General features: G+C 45.3%; 1 protein-coding gene across 1 annotated transcript in view; it reads right to left on the minus strand.

Annotated features, from left to right (window-relative positions):
- pinx1 (PIN2 (TERF1) interacting telomerase inhibitor 1) overlaps positions 1 to 14,679 on the minus strand; it is a 20,153-nt gene extending 5,474 nt beyond the window's left edge. The window contains exons 1-6 of the mRNA XM_035524677.1: positions 14,638 to 14,679; positions 14,003 to 14,112; positions 13,100 to 13,192; positions 12,894 to 12,972; positions 12,166 to 12,255; positions 8,480 to 8,562 (exon numbers count right to left, since the gene is read on the minus strand). Coding sequence (XP_035380570.1) covers positions 8,480 to 8,562; positions 12,166 to 12,255; positions 12,894 to 12,972; positions 13,100 to 13,192; positions 14,003 to 14,112; positions 14,638 to 14,656 — 474 coding nt within the window. The 5' untranslated portion in view covers positions 14,657 to 14,679. The remainder of the gene's footprint in view (positions 1 to 8,479; positions 8,563 to 12,165; positions 12,256 to 12,893; positions 12,973 to 13,099; positions 13,193 to 14,002; positions 14,113 to 14,637) is intronic.
- Positions 14,680 to 14,962: the final 283 nt, after the last annotated feature.

Below are 14,962 nucleotides of genomic sequence, written 5' to 3' on the forward strand. Positions count from 1 at the left end.
ATACCCACTCTGAAGCAAGTGCTAAACAACAGCGGAGCTCTACATTATGTCACGGGCAGCAATGAAAACAGCATTTTTCAAAAAGTCCCATCAAGGGACCTTGGAAGGCGGAGCACTTGTTTGTGTGCTCCTACAGGAAAAGGCGCAGTATAATAAATGAAAACACTTTTTTTATGCCTTATTCAGTCTCACACACAGGTAATACTACACGGACCAGCGTAGCAGCCTAAAGCAAATATACTCATGTCAGTGGCCAGTAGGCATGGCAGTATTTATGCTACTTCGACCCAAGCCTGATATGCTGGCCTGTTATAAATGTAGCTGCACTGGAGTACATGTGAAACACCTGTACTCTACAATTCAACATTATCTTTGTGCTGAATACTTGAGTCACCCTGGTTAAAAGCTGCTGCTTCAGATCTCGCCTCAACAGTTGTCCAGTTGCAAAGCGGAGGAAGCGAAGAACTGCACATGTAGGCTCATTAAAAGCAAACTTTCCCACTAAAAATCTATAATAGCACCCCCCCCCCCCCAGTCTGGGGAGTGGAGGAGTGAAGTGCAGACGTGAGGTGCCAGGCCGCCCCGAGTTGAGGCTTAGTGAAACGCCTGGGGGGTATTTTGAGGGTGAACAGTGAAATTACTCTCCGGAGGGGAAAGGAGGAGGATGAAGGAGAGGAGATGGAGTGAGTGGGGAAGTCCTCTTCATCAGAGTGCGCCTCGTGCCGTGTGGGGTTGTGTGGTGGGCCCGCGTGGGGATCTCTATTAACGGTATCTCTTCAATGTGGAGAGAAGATTGCTGTTGGTAGCTCCTCACAATTGCTGAGCAGGGACCGGTCGCACACACACAAACTTGAATGTGCAGACATGCGAAAGCCCTCCTTAGAAGACTTGAGTGACTAAAAGGTCCCCACTGACAAGCAAACAGCTACAAGAAGAAAAGTGCCACAGTAACCAACAGCCTCTCTCGCGCACCCTCCCTCTGCACGCCGTCTGCTTCTCCCTCCGATCTCCCCACGTCTCCTCCCCATCCCTCTGCTACGCGCTCCTGCTGGCAGCAGAGAGGCCCCAGGAAGAGGATACGTTCTCTGCGCCGTGTGCGGGGCTCAGATAAGGGCCCCAGCAGCATGAGCCACTGGCTCTTTCCTGCTCGCCAACCCCCCCAGGTGCTGGCCACTCATAGGGGTGGGGACGTGGCTGCCCACAGGAGAAGTGCTGGGGCCCAGGACAGACGAAGGGGACGGAGGGACCTTTAAAAGGCCTTGTGAAAAGGGAAACCCAAAAATAGGACCGCGACTCTGATGCCAACACATGGCGGCAGTGGGTGCCACGTAGCAGAGGGAAGCAAACGCTATTAGGATGAGAAGAGAGCGTTTGCATTTTACAAGCCCTTGTAATTCAGTATTCCAGTGCTCCGTAGTTTGCTGCTGAAAACGGCAACAAATTTCTCCAACTCTGTGCTGTCACAGTCTGCCTAATTTATAAAAGAGAAGCAATATTCCTAGCTGCATAAAGACTATACTAGTTTAGTATTGTGAATGCTGTGTCAGCAATGAGAACTTCGAGTGTCCAGGGATTAAAGACTGCATATGGTAGGAAACTAGCACAATGATACAGGGCTATATTTAAGAGTAGATATCACCAGGTAGGGACAGAGGTCTACATACTTTAAACAAGGATATGGCTTTAAAGGCATCTTGTCTCTAAATGAATGAATAAATAAATAAGTCAACCAAAAATGCTGAGCATAACTAATGGGAATATCAACATTTCTTCCATATAAATAGCTTTATTCAAACATGTGAAAATTGCAGCACTTTAAAAGAATAGGCATTGCCACATGCTGGAAATCTATTCATGCTGCTGTATTTGGGACGCATTGTAAACACATCCTCTTGATAACTACTGATTTGTTTTGCTCTACATACAGCTCTTTTAAAACTCTGTTCTTGAATGCTCCCTTTTAGAAAAGATGATTCACCCAATCAGGATGGCAGGAATGAAAATCTTTTTTAAAATCCGTCCTGAAGCACACTTTATTGCACTTGACTTTATTCTGTGGTTGAAGTACTGACTGTCCAATCCATCACCAGTTATGTGGCGGAAAAGGGGAAAAAAAGAATAACAGCATTAACGTCCTCTGAGGGTTCTGTGTTACACGAGCTGTATGCAAAACGAACCTGAAAGTGGTCCATTACAGGCACTGGCCGATGGATAATATCAGGCCAATATTGGGAATAGGTCTGATTGTGCGGCCGTGTTCTCATTGTCCTGCCACTATTATAAATTTGGCGGTGGCCAGGGTGTATGGATCGGGCCCCGCAATCCCTGGCTGCGTCTCCCTGACGAGGAAAGGAGGTCTGCAGTGCCATCCTTCATACCACTCACGTAGGCGGACAGCAAAACAGGTGGTTCCCCCGCTCTACAGAGCTCAGCATGCTTTAATTGGGACCTTTACATTTCATATTACAACATACGAAATAAGCCTGAAATTACCAAATGGAACAAACCAACAGTATCAATGGGCTCTAATTTTGTACACCACTGTACTTTTTCTTCCTTCACGTAAGAACCCAGAACTGCATCACAGATGAACAGAAAACGCATTTCCTACGTCCTACGTAAAGGGCTAGCCGCAGGAAAGGGTGCTAAATGAAGGATTTGAAAGAGCAGAATAATGTAGGACAAGCTCTCTAGGGTACCGTCCAACAATGGTGAGGATAATGCCCAGAAAGCGATTCCGTTTTATGTTAAATGACACAACAACAGTCTAACAAGATGCATAATGGGAGTCTATTCAGTACAACACTGCAACCTGTGCACTGCCTTCTTTATAGCCAAAAGATGGCTAGCTAACTAACACACACACACTATTTATATATATATATAAATACCCCACAGTGCACTCACTGACCACTTAAACTATGCCAGGGGGTATTCAACACCCCACTGAAGTGGATAAAAAAAAAAGAATCAAACGAGGAAGGGAGAGGGGCAGAAGGTGAGTGTGAATGTATCTGTGAGCCCAAAAGGTGCGCGTGAGTGTTCCTGGTGAGAAGGAATGCGTTTGGTTGCCACAGAGGCCTCTGCCTCACCCACTCACACCCACAAACGGTGAAGACACCATTTACTTATTACCACTAAACCCCGTTTGGGTTATCGCCACTAAACCCTGTTTGGGTTATCGCCACTAAACCCCGCTTGCTTTACATCTGTAAAGTGCTTGCCTTTCCAAGCTCCCCCCAGGAGCCCGGGTGTCAGCGCCAAGATGGAGGAGGCACCGTTTATTCGCCATGCTGCCGTGATTTATTCGATTAAGAAGGGGCAGTGATTAAACGCGCGGCGGGGCGCCTCAGCATCAGCAGCGGCTCTCAGGAGCAGCAGGCGGTTAGCTTCACGCTCTGCACTGTAATCACCCTGCCATGGCAGTCCTGCCCAGGCCTGGGGCGGGAATACCACACGGCCAGCGCGCTCAGCACACTGCGCCCCCCCCACAGCACTAATCTGTATGTGTCGATGGGTTGGCACAGGCAGGCAGCCACAGAGTGATCGGCTGTGGGGGAGGGGCAGACCGGTTAGCAGGGAAGGGGCGGGCAGGGCGGCTGTCACTTTGGCCCATTTCTCTATTATTCTACGGCAGCAGCAACAGCACCCTGTCAACAGTGCGAGAGAGGCCGTGCTTTTGTTTGAGGCAATTAGATGTTATCGGATAGCGAATTAAGGCTCCCTGACTTCAAACAAAACATGCCTTCTGAGTGCAAGTGGTCGGTTACTGCATTACCACAAAAGCGTAACATGCCAGATCACATGGCTGTGCAAATTTACCTTAGCGCTTACTCAGAAGCTCTGAGCAGCATTATGGTCACATAGTGAATGGCTTTCTAATTTTGTTAGCCCAGATAATGGCACAACCCAGATCTTTAATTACACAAAATAAACTGTTTCAAGAAAATAAAAGCTAGCAGTTTGCTGAAGATACAGTATGCATGCACAATGCACTACTTTAATGAGCAAAATCCACTTAATACTGACAATTTATCAAATAACCATCTTTCCTTTTTTGCCACACATTTACATACTTTTAGCTTTTTTGGAATGATGGTTGGTCTTTGCATGAGAAACTGATGGAAACATTTTCCTCAGCCACACAAAAAAATCTAAAAAAATGTATGAATTATATATTGCAATGGACCCAACAAAAAATAAATAAAACTATTGATTTGTTTATACTGACAAGTATTTTACCATTGTTGTGTGTTGTAAACTTTATATCTTTATATTTTATATCTGATATTGGACATACTTTTGTCGAATTGGTAAATTGAACACCGCTATTCCACTACGCACGGAGCTCATTCTTAAGCAGGAAGTTCTGCGTCGTCAGCAGTGGTTCGGTACCACTGCCCCGCCCAACGGGTGTCTCCCTGGCGTCCAAAGAAGACGCTGCCTCGTCCCATTGCCACATCTGCCAAGTGGCCAAGCTGATTCGGCGTGCTACTCGTTTGGGGGCGGGGCTGCATCGGGGGAATGGGCGAGCGAGTCATCGGGCGATCCTTCATGAAGACGGGCGTGGGCGGTCTACGAGTGGCCACATGTGCTGGCCGCTAGTCGCGCTGCTTTGTGTCTGCATGGGTGTAGGAGTGAGAGAGGCCATCAAAGGTTACGCCAACACTGAGAAGCAAGCTCAATAGAGACGTGGGAGATCCTAGCAGGAGATCAGTGAACGCGCTGCATCTCAGGCCAAGCATGGGCTGCTAAGCATTATTACATACAAAATAAACAATCAAGTCAGGCTGAGTTCACGTCAGCAGGATGCTTAAACTATATAAACCATTTAGTAAAAATAAATAAATAACCACCCACACCCACCCCCACCTAAAGCACGTATCTGCCAAAACCTCCTCACTCTGAGAACAGTAGCAAATGCCAAACCCACTAATTAATGGAAAAATATCTCCAACACTTACTAACACCCAACTTGGGGCTTACTCAACTGACCCTAACATCTTGAACTAAACTCCAGCAACAGGTTGCAAACAAGCAAAGAAACAACAATAAATGCACCAAGCTAAATAATTGATAAATGGTCTCAGAGCACAGGTGATGGGCATAGGTTGAAATTTTCTAAATTTCCTTAACAGATTCCCGGATTCTGGTGCTGCCCAGTAAACCAAGCAATAAATGAGCAATTAAACTTGATGTTTGACCTATTTTGTGGAAAACAAACAAATATTATTTCACCCCAGGTTACCCAACGAAGCCAGAAATCTATCTATTTCAAACGCACGAGCAAAGTGACAAAGAAATTCCTGAAATGCATGAAATTGCAGGGAGGAAAAAAAAACCCAAAGTGTAGGCCTTGGTGATCCACCTTTGACGCGAACAGCAGTGGTAAAAAATGACTAAGTTTGGTTGATGTATGGAGCAGGCGGGAGTCCATTTATCAGCAGGCCCTCAGCGGTCGCCCGCAAGGGGCCCTCAAGTCACAGGCCGCGACGCTCTCCTTTTGACTGATTAATTAGCCAATCACAGGACATTTTTCACCAGCGGCAGGAGGGTTTATTTCAGCTAATGCTGGGGCTTGGCTAACCGAGCCACGTTCACGCAAACTCGGCTCTTTCTTCTTGCGCCTGCTAGAGTGGAGGGGCTGCCGAGAGGGCAGGAGAGATAAATCAAAGCCACACTTCCCCTCCTACAGCCGTGCACTCTACAGCCTAACGAAACCCCCCAAGGGGAGAGGGGGAAGAGACAGAGGGAGGGAGAGGGAAAGCTGAAGAGACAGACTGAAAGCAAGAAATGCAGTAAAGAAGATGTCACAACTGCGAGGTAGCCATCATCTCTCTTCGTCCATTCACACTAGATTTCTATGAAACTCCATAACATTCGCTTATTCACTTGGTCATCCAGAAACCAAGCCCAACATCTCATTTCATTTTAGATACATATCAGGCATGCAGATGAGTTAAGCTGAGACAAACCTTACTGTAAAAAAAAAAAAAGTTCAGATATCTGGGATATACATATAATGATGTGCAATAGTAGTATATGGAAAATGTTATACTAGACTGAAGTGTAAAAAGAAATACTACACAGGATGGGGTACGGACTACTGACGGTTCAGTAGCAAAAGTAACAGAAACCTCTCACCCAGGTCTACTGCCCATGTCTTCCTACAGGGTGCAGGTCTCCCCCAGGCCACGAGGTGCGGCTGGAACCCACTATAGCCACCAGACACAGAGACGTTACGCCAAATGGCCCTGCACCCACATCACAGAGGACAAGACAGGTGACAAAGAAATTTCCAAAACATACCAAGTCAGGCCTTCCAAACCTGCCGCGTGCAGACTAAAAGATTCTACTTTTGCCAAATGTGCCATGCAAAGTTTAACTGACTTTTATTCACAGCCCTGGGGAAGTGCAATTAAGTATCATTAAAACTGGCAGTGAGATGAAAGAAAATGTAATTGAACATGAAACAGAACAGTATGATTTCCTTGTAATACACACTGCTCCTTGCTCTCCTGGCTCACTTAAATAGGGTAAAGGGGCATGCAGTGGTCAGGGGTGAGCTAGGACAGGGTTTCGAAAGTGTGTGTGTGCGCGCGCGTGTGTCAGGGACTACTGTGACATGAGATAAGGGGCTGGCAGGAAGCTGAGTGAAGAGGGAGGAAACCCTCCCCGTGTAAGAGGTGGGAAAGATCGCTGCCAAGTCCAGGAGCGATCAGCCTTGCGGCACTCTGTCCGCGAGATACTCCAGGGGCCGGGCTGCGGACCTCCTACCTGCTCCGGACTCAGAACGGGAGAATAATGACTCAGTAGTGCTTCAGTGTGCAAGGCATGAACACGATGCTTCACAAGAAGTGAGCTGTACGTCACGTTAGGAGTGTGACTCACTGCCATACAAAGCTTTTCCTGCACAACATGGCACTAGCCTGGGGGCTAATGGAGCTTAGTCAGAGAACCATGCATTTCCCATGTACAAAATGCTCTTCTGGACTAAACACCCTTAAAGGCACACAATGTGCACAATATGACCCCTCTGCCTCCCTCATGCACGAACGCGCACGAACGCACACGCACGCACAAACACACACGCACAAACACACACGCACACACGCGCGCTCCTTCCTCTGCAGGCCCAAGTGTCTACTTTTTTCTGCGCTTGCCACCAGACCTGGCCACACAGTCTCCTGGGATGCCATTGTGATTCTGCTCAGATTGATTTTCGATCCGGTCAATGAAGTCCCACCTGAACAGCACAATAACAAACCGGAACTAAACGATTACTGGAGAAGGGGGGGTAAAAAAACCCCACTGCTAACATTTCCAATTTTGGGCAGCGTAATGGTGGCTATTGTGAAGTGCATACTGTGAGGCGAGGAGGCGGTTCAGGGTGTTTACTGAGAAGTGAGGATTTCAAACATCAATTTATTGCAGTCACAGTAAAGAACTTCAGACATACCTGAAATCCACTCTGTGCCTCTTCATTTATGACAATGAAATAGTCTGTGTTTAAATGATCAACCTACATAAATTGGTGAACGCCAATCGCTCTTATGATGAATCATTTTTTCAGCTTTGCAATCAATGTGCAAATATCCAACGACAAAAATAAGCAGTGCTAAATTACCAGACCACATCAAACTAACAAATATAGCCAAGCTTTCTCTGCATGCCTATGGGCAATGTTTTGCATTTTCATTGAGTAAACACTGGAGCTTAGCAACTATACCACTGAAATGAAAACAGGGGATATCAGACTTCACCTGCATCCAACACTAGAGCCTAGATGTCAACAGGCTTTCATTTTTTCACCTTGATGACTGTCTGTACTGTACGATAACCAAAATACTTTACGTATGTGTAAGGAATGATCTAAACTATATTACTATTATCTGATCCCCCAAAAGCAAGGCCTGAAGAACAAAGTGAGGAGGGAAAGCACACTGATGTTTATGCAAAACAAAAAGCTGTAAATGAGATGCACAGAAGCCAGGTGACAAACCCAGAATCAGGGCAAAGAAGCAGCACGGAGACAACTATGGGCCTCTAATGGCTATGAGACACACTGTCGCCACCAAGCTCGGTTCATTCTACTGAGCCAAGCAGCCACATAAGCCAAAATCACCTTGAGGGGCGCTCATCTGTTAATGGGCTTTCTGAACTTTGCCTGTGTGGCACGCAAGAGCATGGCTTGGCAATGTTAAACACCGTGGGCAGGCCGCTGCAGCCAGGGTGGCGCCTTCAAAGTAGATGGAACAGGTATCAGGAATATTGCCAAGCACTCCATTCCACTTCAGTTTCTTGTCAAATGTGTAAATGCCTCATCGCTGATTTACTGTCTCTCAATCACAATTTCCATCAGGATTCTTTAACAAGACTAAAGATATCAAGTGGAGGTTCTTGGTGCTAGAAGATAAAAGTTGTTTTTTTTTTTTTTTAAGTGTTCAAGGACAAAGTGGGTGAGACAAGCACATCATACCTCATCCTGATTGCTCGTCTGCTTTAATCGTTTCCCAAAGATGCAAGCAAGGTCTGTCTCACTGCGATTTGATAGGTCCTTTCCTATGAGAAATATTAAAGAGGGTAAAACTTTAAATAGACCTCTGAGATTTAAAAAAAAACAACAGAATTTATGAATCCCCAAGCCATAAAGATTTATATGCGACACAAGGCTTTTGTACCCGAGTAAAGCATTACTTACAACATGCTTGGTGCAACCTGACCTATTAACTTTAACGAGGAAAAAAAAAACAGTGACAAACTCAGAGGTGGACACAGAGAACAGCCCTTACTGAGAACCACCTTCTTCTTGCTAAAAGGGTCTTCGAATTTTGCAGATTTTACGCATTCTGTAACATGAAAAGTGAATGTCTAGGCTGTGACCTGATGACAAATGAATTCTGGGGGGGGGGGCGGAGGTTGCAGCAGTTTTGAACTCATGCCGAGAGGAAAGGTTTTAAAAGCAAAGGAGGGTGCACTGCATGGTCACAGGGGATGAAACGGATGAAAAAAAAACAAAACGAAGCAGGAGTGGACCCCGCCTCATGCCTCCTGCGTTCCAGTGGCTCAAAGGCTCCAGGAGAACCCCGGGCGGCCCGCTCGGCTCCTCGGGCCGAGCTGACCAGCTGCATCCTCTTCCTCCAAGCAGCGCCTGATAACGCCTGGTTATTTATTGCTCCAAGAGCTCTGGCTCTCTGGCTTTCAAAGGGGGAGCCCTCGCCTCCCCGCAACCAAGCAACCCTGTAGGGAGGCGAGACAAAAGGCCAGCGCAGCCTATTGATCCAGTGGAAATCAAGCACGAGTCCAAAATTACCCTCGCCACAGCCGGAGCAGCAGTCCGAGGAGACGCGCCGGCTCCATGGGCACGCGGCCGTGCCAGCGAGTGGTTTTAGGGCTCAGGTTTTCCCGCTTTTTCCAGCATGGTTCCAGGGCACCGGCAGGATGTGTTGGTATGCTGGAGCAGTGGAGGTGTAGTGGAAATCCTGCTGGGAGCAGTAGTCAAGGTCACCGTTGGAACACTGGCCAAACCAGATCTGCGATCAGAGAGGCCCTTTTGGATCAACTTGCTAATCTGACAACCAGCAAACTAACTGTCTTAAAAGAGACTCGGACAGGATCAAAGCTTTGCTCTCACGTTTCAGCGGAAAGAAAAAGGGCTTCAAAACGCAAATCTTTCCCCTTGGCATTTGTGGTACTTTCTCAACTGACAGAAAACGATCACAGTAAAACGGGGGTGTTCCTTTAACTGTAGGAATCAACCACAAGGAAGCTAACAGAAATGAAACCAACATTCACTGGATATGAAGGGATTTGAAATAAAAAGGGGAAAAAAAAATAGGCCAATTATTTGTCAAAGAGTCCAAAACTGGTTTATGCATCTAGTGTATAATGGATTGGCCTACTCAGTCACACAGATGATGAAGTACTGTAGCTCGGCGGTGCACATCAAGAACTTCTGAATCTGTTGATAAATGGGCAGCCAATTAAATCTGGGTTACTGTTTTACACTAGGGTGGGCAGTGGAGATGCCAGTGCCTTTCTCCAGCGCTGAAAGCCATCAATCTGCACCAATGCCTGCATCAGAGCTGGGTGGAGCGGGGCAGGGGAGAGACGGGTGGAGCGGGGCAGGGGGGAGACGGGTGGAGCGGGGCAGGGGGGAGACGGGTGGAGCGGGGCAGGCTGTAATAAAAACCCATTCCTCATTTATGGACATTCTAAGCGGGCAGTTGCATTCTGATGCATCATAACACGTGGGGTTTATTGCCTTGGATGTAGTCAGCTCCGAGTGTCTGTTCGTTACTCTGGCTCACAATTGGTGGCTGGGGCTCAGTGCTCCTCCCCCTGTGTCCCTGTTTGTGTCAAACTGAAATGGGTTACATGCCTTTGCACTGCGAAGCCCTTCTGAACCTCAGGAGATGGCGTATTGCATAAGCACCTGCTAAATGCAGGCTGCCACTCGCTATATATGCTATGGGTTCATCTCCGCCAAATCCTTTACACAGCAGTGGGTGAAGATGCTCCACACACAGCAACAAATTCATACAGGCACTATAGCTGTGCCAGTAGACTTGATGCCATTACACGGTTAAACTCCTATAACAAATCTTACCCAACAAGTTGCAGTAACTAACATTACCATGGGACATGCACCCTTGAGTTTGTTATGGTGTTGGATGCTAAGTAATATACAAGGCTATTAGTCTCATGTTAGACACTGATTGCTAAGCAACAATGTTAGCATCTGTGCATTACTCTTGGTAACTAAAGGACAAAAGGCTGAAGTGCTGGTTCTACTTGCTAATTTTAATCCTAGTAGCAGGTGATGGGGACTGACGACATGTCATCAGAGATGGGGGCAACGGAGGCAACAGAAAGAAGATCTCTCCCAAACGCTAGGACAAGCAAGGGCCTTGAAACTTGAGAATAAGCTCCTGCAAGACACTACACTTTCAGGTGAATTCCTTAACATTTGTTATCAGTTATACCGTGATGTCAAAGACAGAAAATGGCCTTCTGAACTTAAGCAATGCTTTTGTCATAGTGCGCGTTTTGTGTATTCAAAGTGGGTCCACCCCAAGACAACTATAAGTTAAGATTGCACTGAGGTCAGAAAAGTAGTCCAAGGCTGATAACAAGGGAAGGGAATAGGTTTGTCTGGGGACAAGCACTATCCCTTGTGAGTTGTCTAACTTTGGGAATATCCACTTTCACCCTATCTGTAAGGACAGCAACCTTCCATCTCGGAGCTAAATAAAGCACCTGGAATCACAGAAGCGAGGACGACAGCAGCGGCAGTGGCGATGTTGTCAGACTCGCCGTTATCTGCGAAGCTCATCAGGCGCTGACAGAGGCCATTTTGAGCCGTGAATGCGTTGGGCCGTGCTCCTCACGGGAAACAGGAAGTCATGCTTTTAGGCCGTGCACAACGGCAACTACTCAGGTGATAAGAGATGAGAGCCCTTTTCCCCCACATTCCTGGAATTTTTCAAAAAACAAGTGGGTGGAGGGGGGAGGGGGGCGAGAGTCACTAAAAATACAACCATTAAAAGGGTCATGAGCACTGCCTTGCTTCTGGATCACTGACACAACATTCCAGGCAACGTCAAACCCACACAACACATTCATTGGTGCGCAGGTCGAGCCGGTGAGGGCCAGTTCCTCTTGGCACGTTCCTGTCTAATTGTCCAGGTGAGCTGTAAGCCACTCCCCGTTGCCGTGGCAGCTCGCCGGTTAAGCTGACCACGCTCTGCCGGCAAGCTAATCTACTGCAGCACTGACCCGTGAGCTGCCGCTCCTCCTGCCAGAGGACTCCAGGGAGGCGTGGGGGCGGGTCATGTTGCCATGGGAGCATTCGTCTCAGTAACTAGGCAGCAACGAATAACAGCTCCTCGAACATAGGCTAGCGGTGCCTGCAGACGCAGACGGCTTGATCAAAAGTGGACGGCACACCTGACTCTTTCAGAGAGGCAAGAGTAATAATGTTTTTCTCAACATAAAAACTGTAAAGTCAATTAACCGCATGTACGGACTGACTGTACGTAAAAACCTAATGTAAAAATAGGAAAGAAAAAGAAAAGCCTTCACAGAAGATACCAGCCCAGCCCAACAAAGGGGTCGTCATTATAGCACAACCGTAATGTGTCGTTTCCACAGCCATAGTCTCACCTTTGGTGAATTTCATGTAATGGACCCTCTTTTTAGAGGTCTTTGATTTTTTCTCCAGACTGAAACCTTGCATCTCTTCCTGGGTGGGTTCTGCAAACATAGAAAATGATTTTTGACTTTTAAAGCTGAACTGCAGCAGGCTATAAACCTGTCAAAATAAATAAATGGTTTTGACATTACTCATAAATCTAGAACTAAAGCCCTAGTTAATGTGCTCCCTACTCCTACACACTAGATCTCCTTAGTGATCTGACAATTAGCTGAAGTTAAAGTGAGCTAAAGGATGTGGAAAAAACCTAGCATTGGGAGGATTCATTATGGCTAAATGTTTACCAGCCCTTTCCATAAGGCATTATTATAAATGACATCTTTTTAATGGAAAACAAAAAAAGCAAACTCCTTGAGACAGTCCAATTGCTAGTTATGTCACATGTGTTACCATAGCACCACCTTGTGGTATTTCAAGGTGTACGTGTCAAAATTAACAGAATAAACACTGCAAATATATTACTTATGATCACTTAAAAAAATAAGGTCGGGTTTATCAGACCCAGATTAAGTCTAAACATATCTTATAAACACATTAAGTCTAAACTAAAAATATCTTATTCACATATCTGCCCCTGAAATTTAATAGTATGCATTTTAATATTTTATTAGTTTAAGAAACAGATTTACTTAAGAAGCAGACCGACTTTAATTTGCAGGATGACATTAACATGAGTCACCTTCAGGGTTCTGTCTGTGGCAGTTGTTGAGTTCAGCAAGTAGCTGATTAAAATCCTCTTGATGGGCAATCCAATTATCCTAGACAACACAAATAGTCTATATAACTGATCATAAAGGGGTTTACATTCTTGAATCAAAGTACAATAATTACACTAAAATAATTAGAAGAATAATTATACCTCAGAAGACCAGTGCAGCATCTTACCTCGTTATAGACCGTGGTACCTAAACCCATGTTGTTGTTCTTCACTTTAACTTTGATGTGCTCTGTTGCGCCCTGCTCGCTTTTGCCAAGACCCTGTCATATACAAACCAGGAAGACCACAATCCAATCATCAGTGAGCATTCCTGGTCTACCGAAGTGACAGACATCCTCAGAGCAGACAAAATGTCAAAGCCTAGTCTATGGACAGGTAACTTCCTATGGAGAAGTATGAACATTCCTCTTCATCACTCTTTGATAAACTGCTAAAAAGCCTTGCAAATTGTTCCTGACACAATACAAATAGACACCTTATCCCGTCATTCCCACTTCATGAATGACACTTTCTATACTCACCAGAAACTTTATTAGTAATGTCACTTTGTGTGCAGTTATAGTCTGTCTTCTCTGCTGCCAGACACAGCTCCTCCAGACCTTCTTCAATGGTCAGTTTCTGGCCATTGGGACTACTCGCTGGATATTACTGGGAGGCAATCTACAACCCAGCAGTGAGACTGATGTGTAAAGGGTCCAGCAACACCCATAACCGTGTCACTTTTTTTGTCCCTGTTAACGCTTTGTTGACAGGTAGTCAGAAACTGACCACTGATGAAGATGGTTGAGGGCAGCAGGTAAATTACGCATATCAAAAGATGTACAACATGGTTACAGTTTGCAACCACTGTAGTCTACATTACTCATGAATGTCCATAACTGTACAGATGCCTTGTCTACAATTACCTGTACACAATAGCCTACTTAATTTAAACAACTGGACCCAGCCAAAACATTTCCCTAGAGCAAGACCTATGACAGCCGAACTGCGCTGTTTCACGATTACAATTTGAATAGCAGCTTTAGTCTGAGTAAAGTCGAATAATTTAGTTGGCTAATGTAAGCAAATACCTTTCCCTTAGACCAGCCCATTCGTTCCAGCATCTTCTGCCCGAATTTCGACTCATCTTTGCTCCATGCGCTGTTCCTCGGGTCTACGGACCACTTCTGTTTACGACGAGCTAATAAATAAAGCACGATCAACAGTTTGATTTACATTTATGGCATTTAGTTTGATCACTTACCATAAACGTACGATCACATAAACGGTTCAAATATTTTTGTGCTTAACTAACTAGCGTAAGCTAGCCATTATAGCATGACTAACAAAGCTTGTTTAAACATAAAGTAATTGTTTAACAAGTCTTTTAAAAATTAAACATACGATTATGAAATGTCACGGGTCTGCTATGAGTAAACACACTTTGTGCAGATGATAAAACCCCCACATCATTATTATAAATAATAACGCACAAAAGATTTATGTTCAACAACAGCTGCTATATCGTGTAACCTAAGAATATTTGGCTAGCCAGCTAGTTAGCTAGCACACACGCTAAACTGAAAAGATGTGCGAAACATTTGTAAACAACTTTTCTTTTTAGGTTATATTGGACTAAAACGTGCACATAAACAGCACTTTGTCACACACACGTTATGTGCACCTGTAATATTATAACTCGGGGGTTTACCCTACACTAACTTACGTTCAGCAAGCATGGACATTCTGCGGATCCGGTACACATGGTCTAACCGGAACCAGTATGGCTTTTCTTCCTTTTGCCTATTTGCAAGATAAAACCCGTACGCGTTTCTTTATTGTATTTTAACAAAATTATGTAAAGATTTGCTGTACAATATGTAAATATTTATTTCAAAACATTTGTAGGTTTCTACTGTATTTATGCAATTATTAACATAACCACGTTTATGTACATTTATGAACACGTTTGTAACACTAGAGGGTAGAATAACACAATTTTGCTTAATATTTTCTTATTTTTCATCTCTCGTGTCTTGTTTTCAAAGTAT

The sequence above is a fragment of the Electrophorus electricus genome, chromosome 3, assembly GCF_013358815.1.
Source record: "Electrophorus electricus isolate fEleEle1 chromosome 3, fEleEle1.pri, whole genome shotgun sequence".
NCBI classification, from domain to species: domain Eukaryota; kingdom Metazoa; phylum Chordata; class Actinopteri; order Gymnotiformes; family Gymnotidae; genus Electrophorus; species Electrophorus electricus.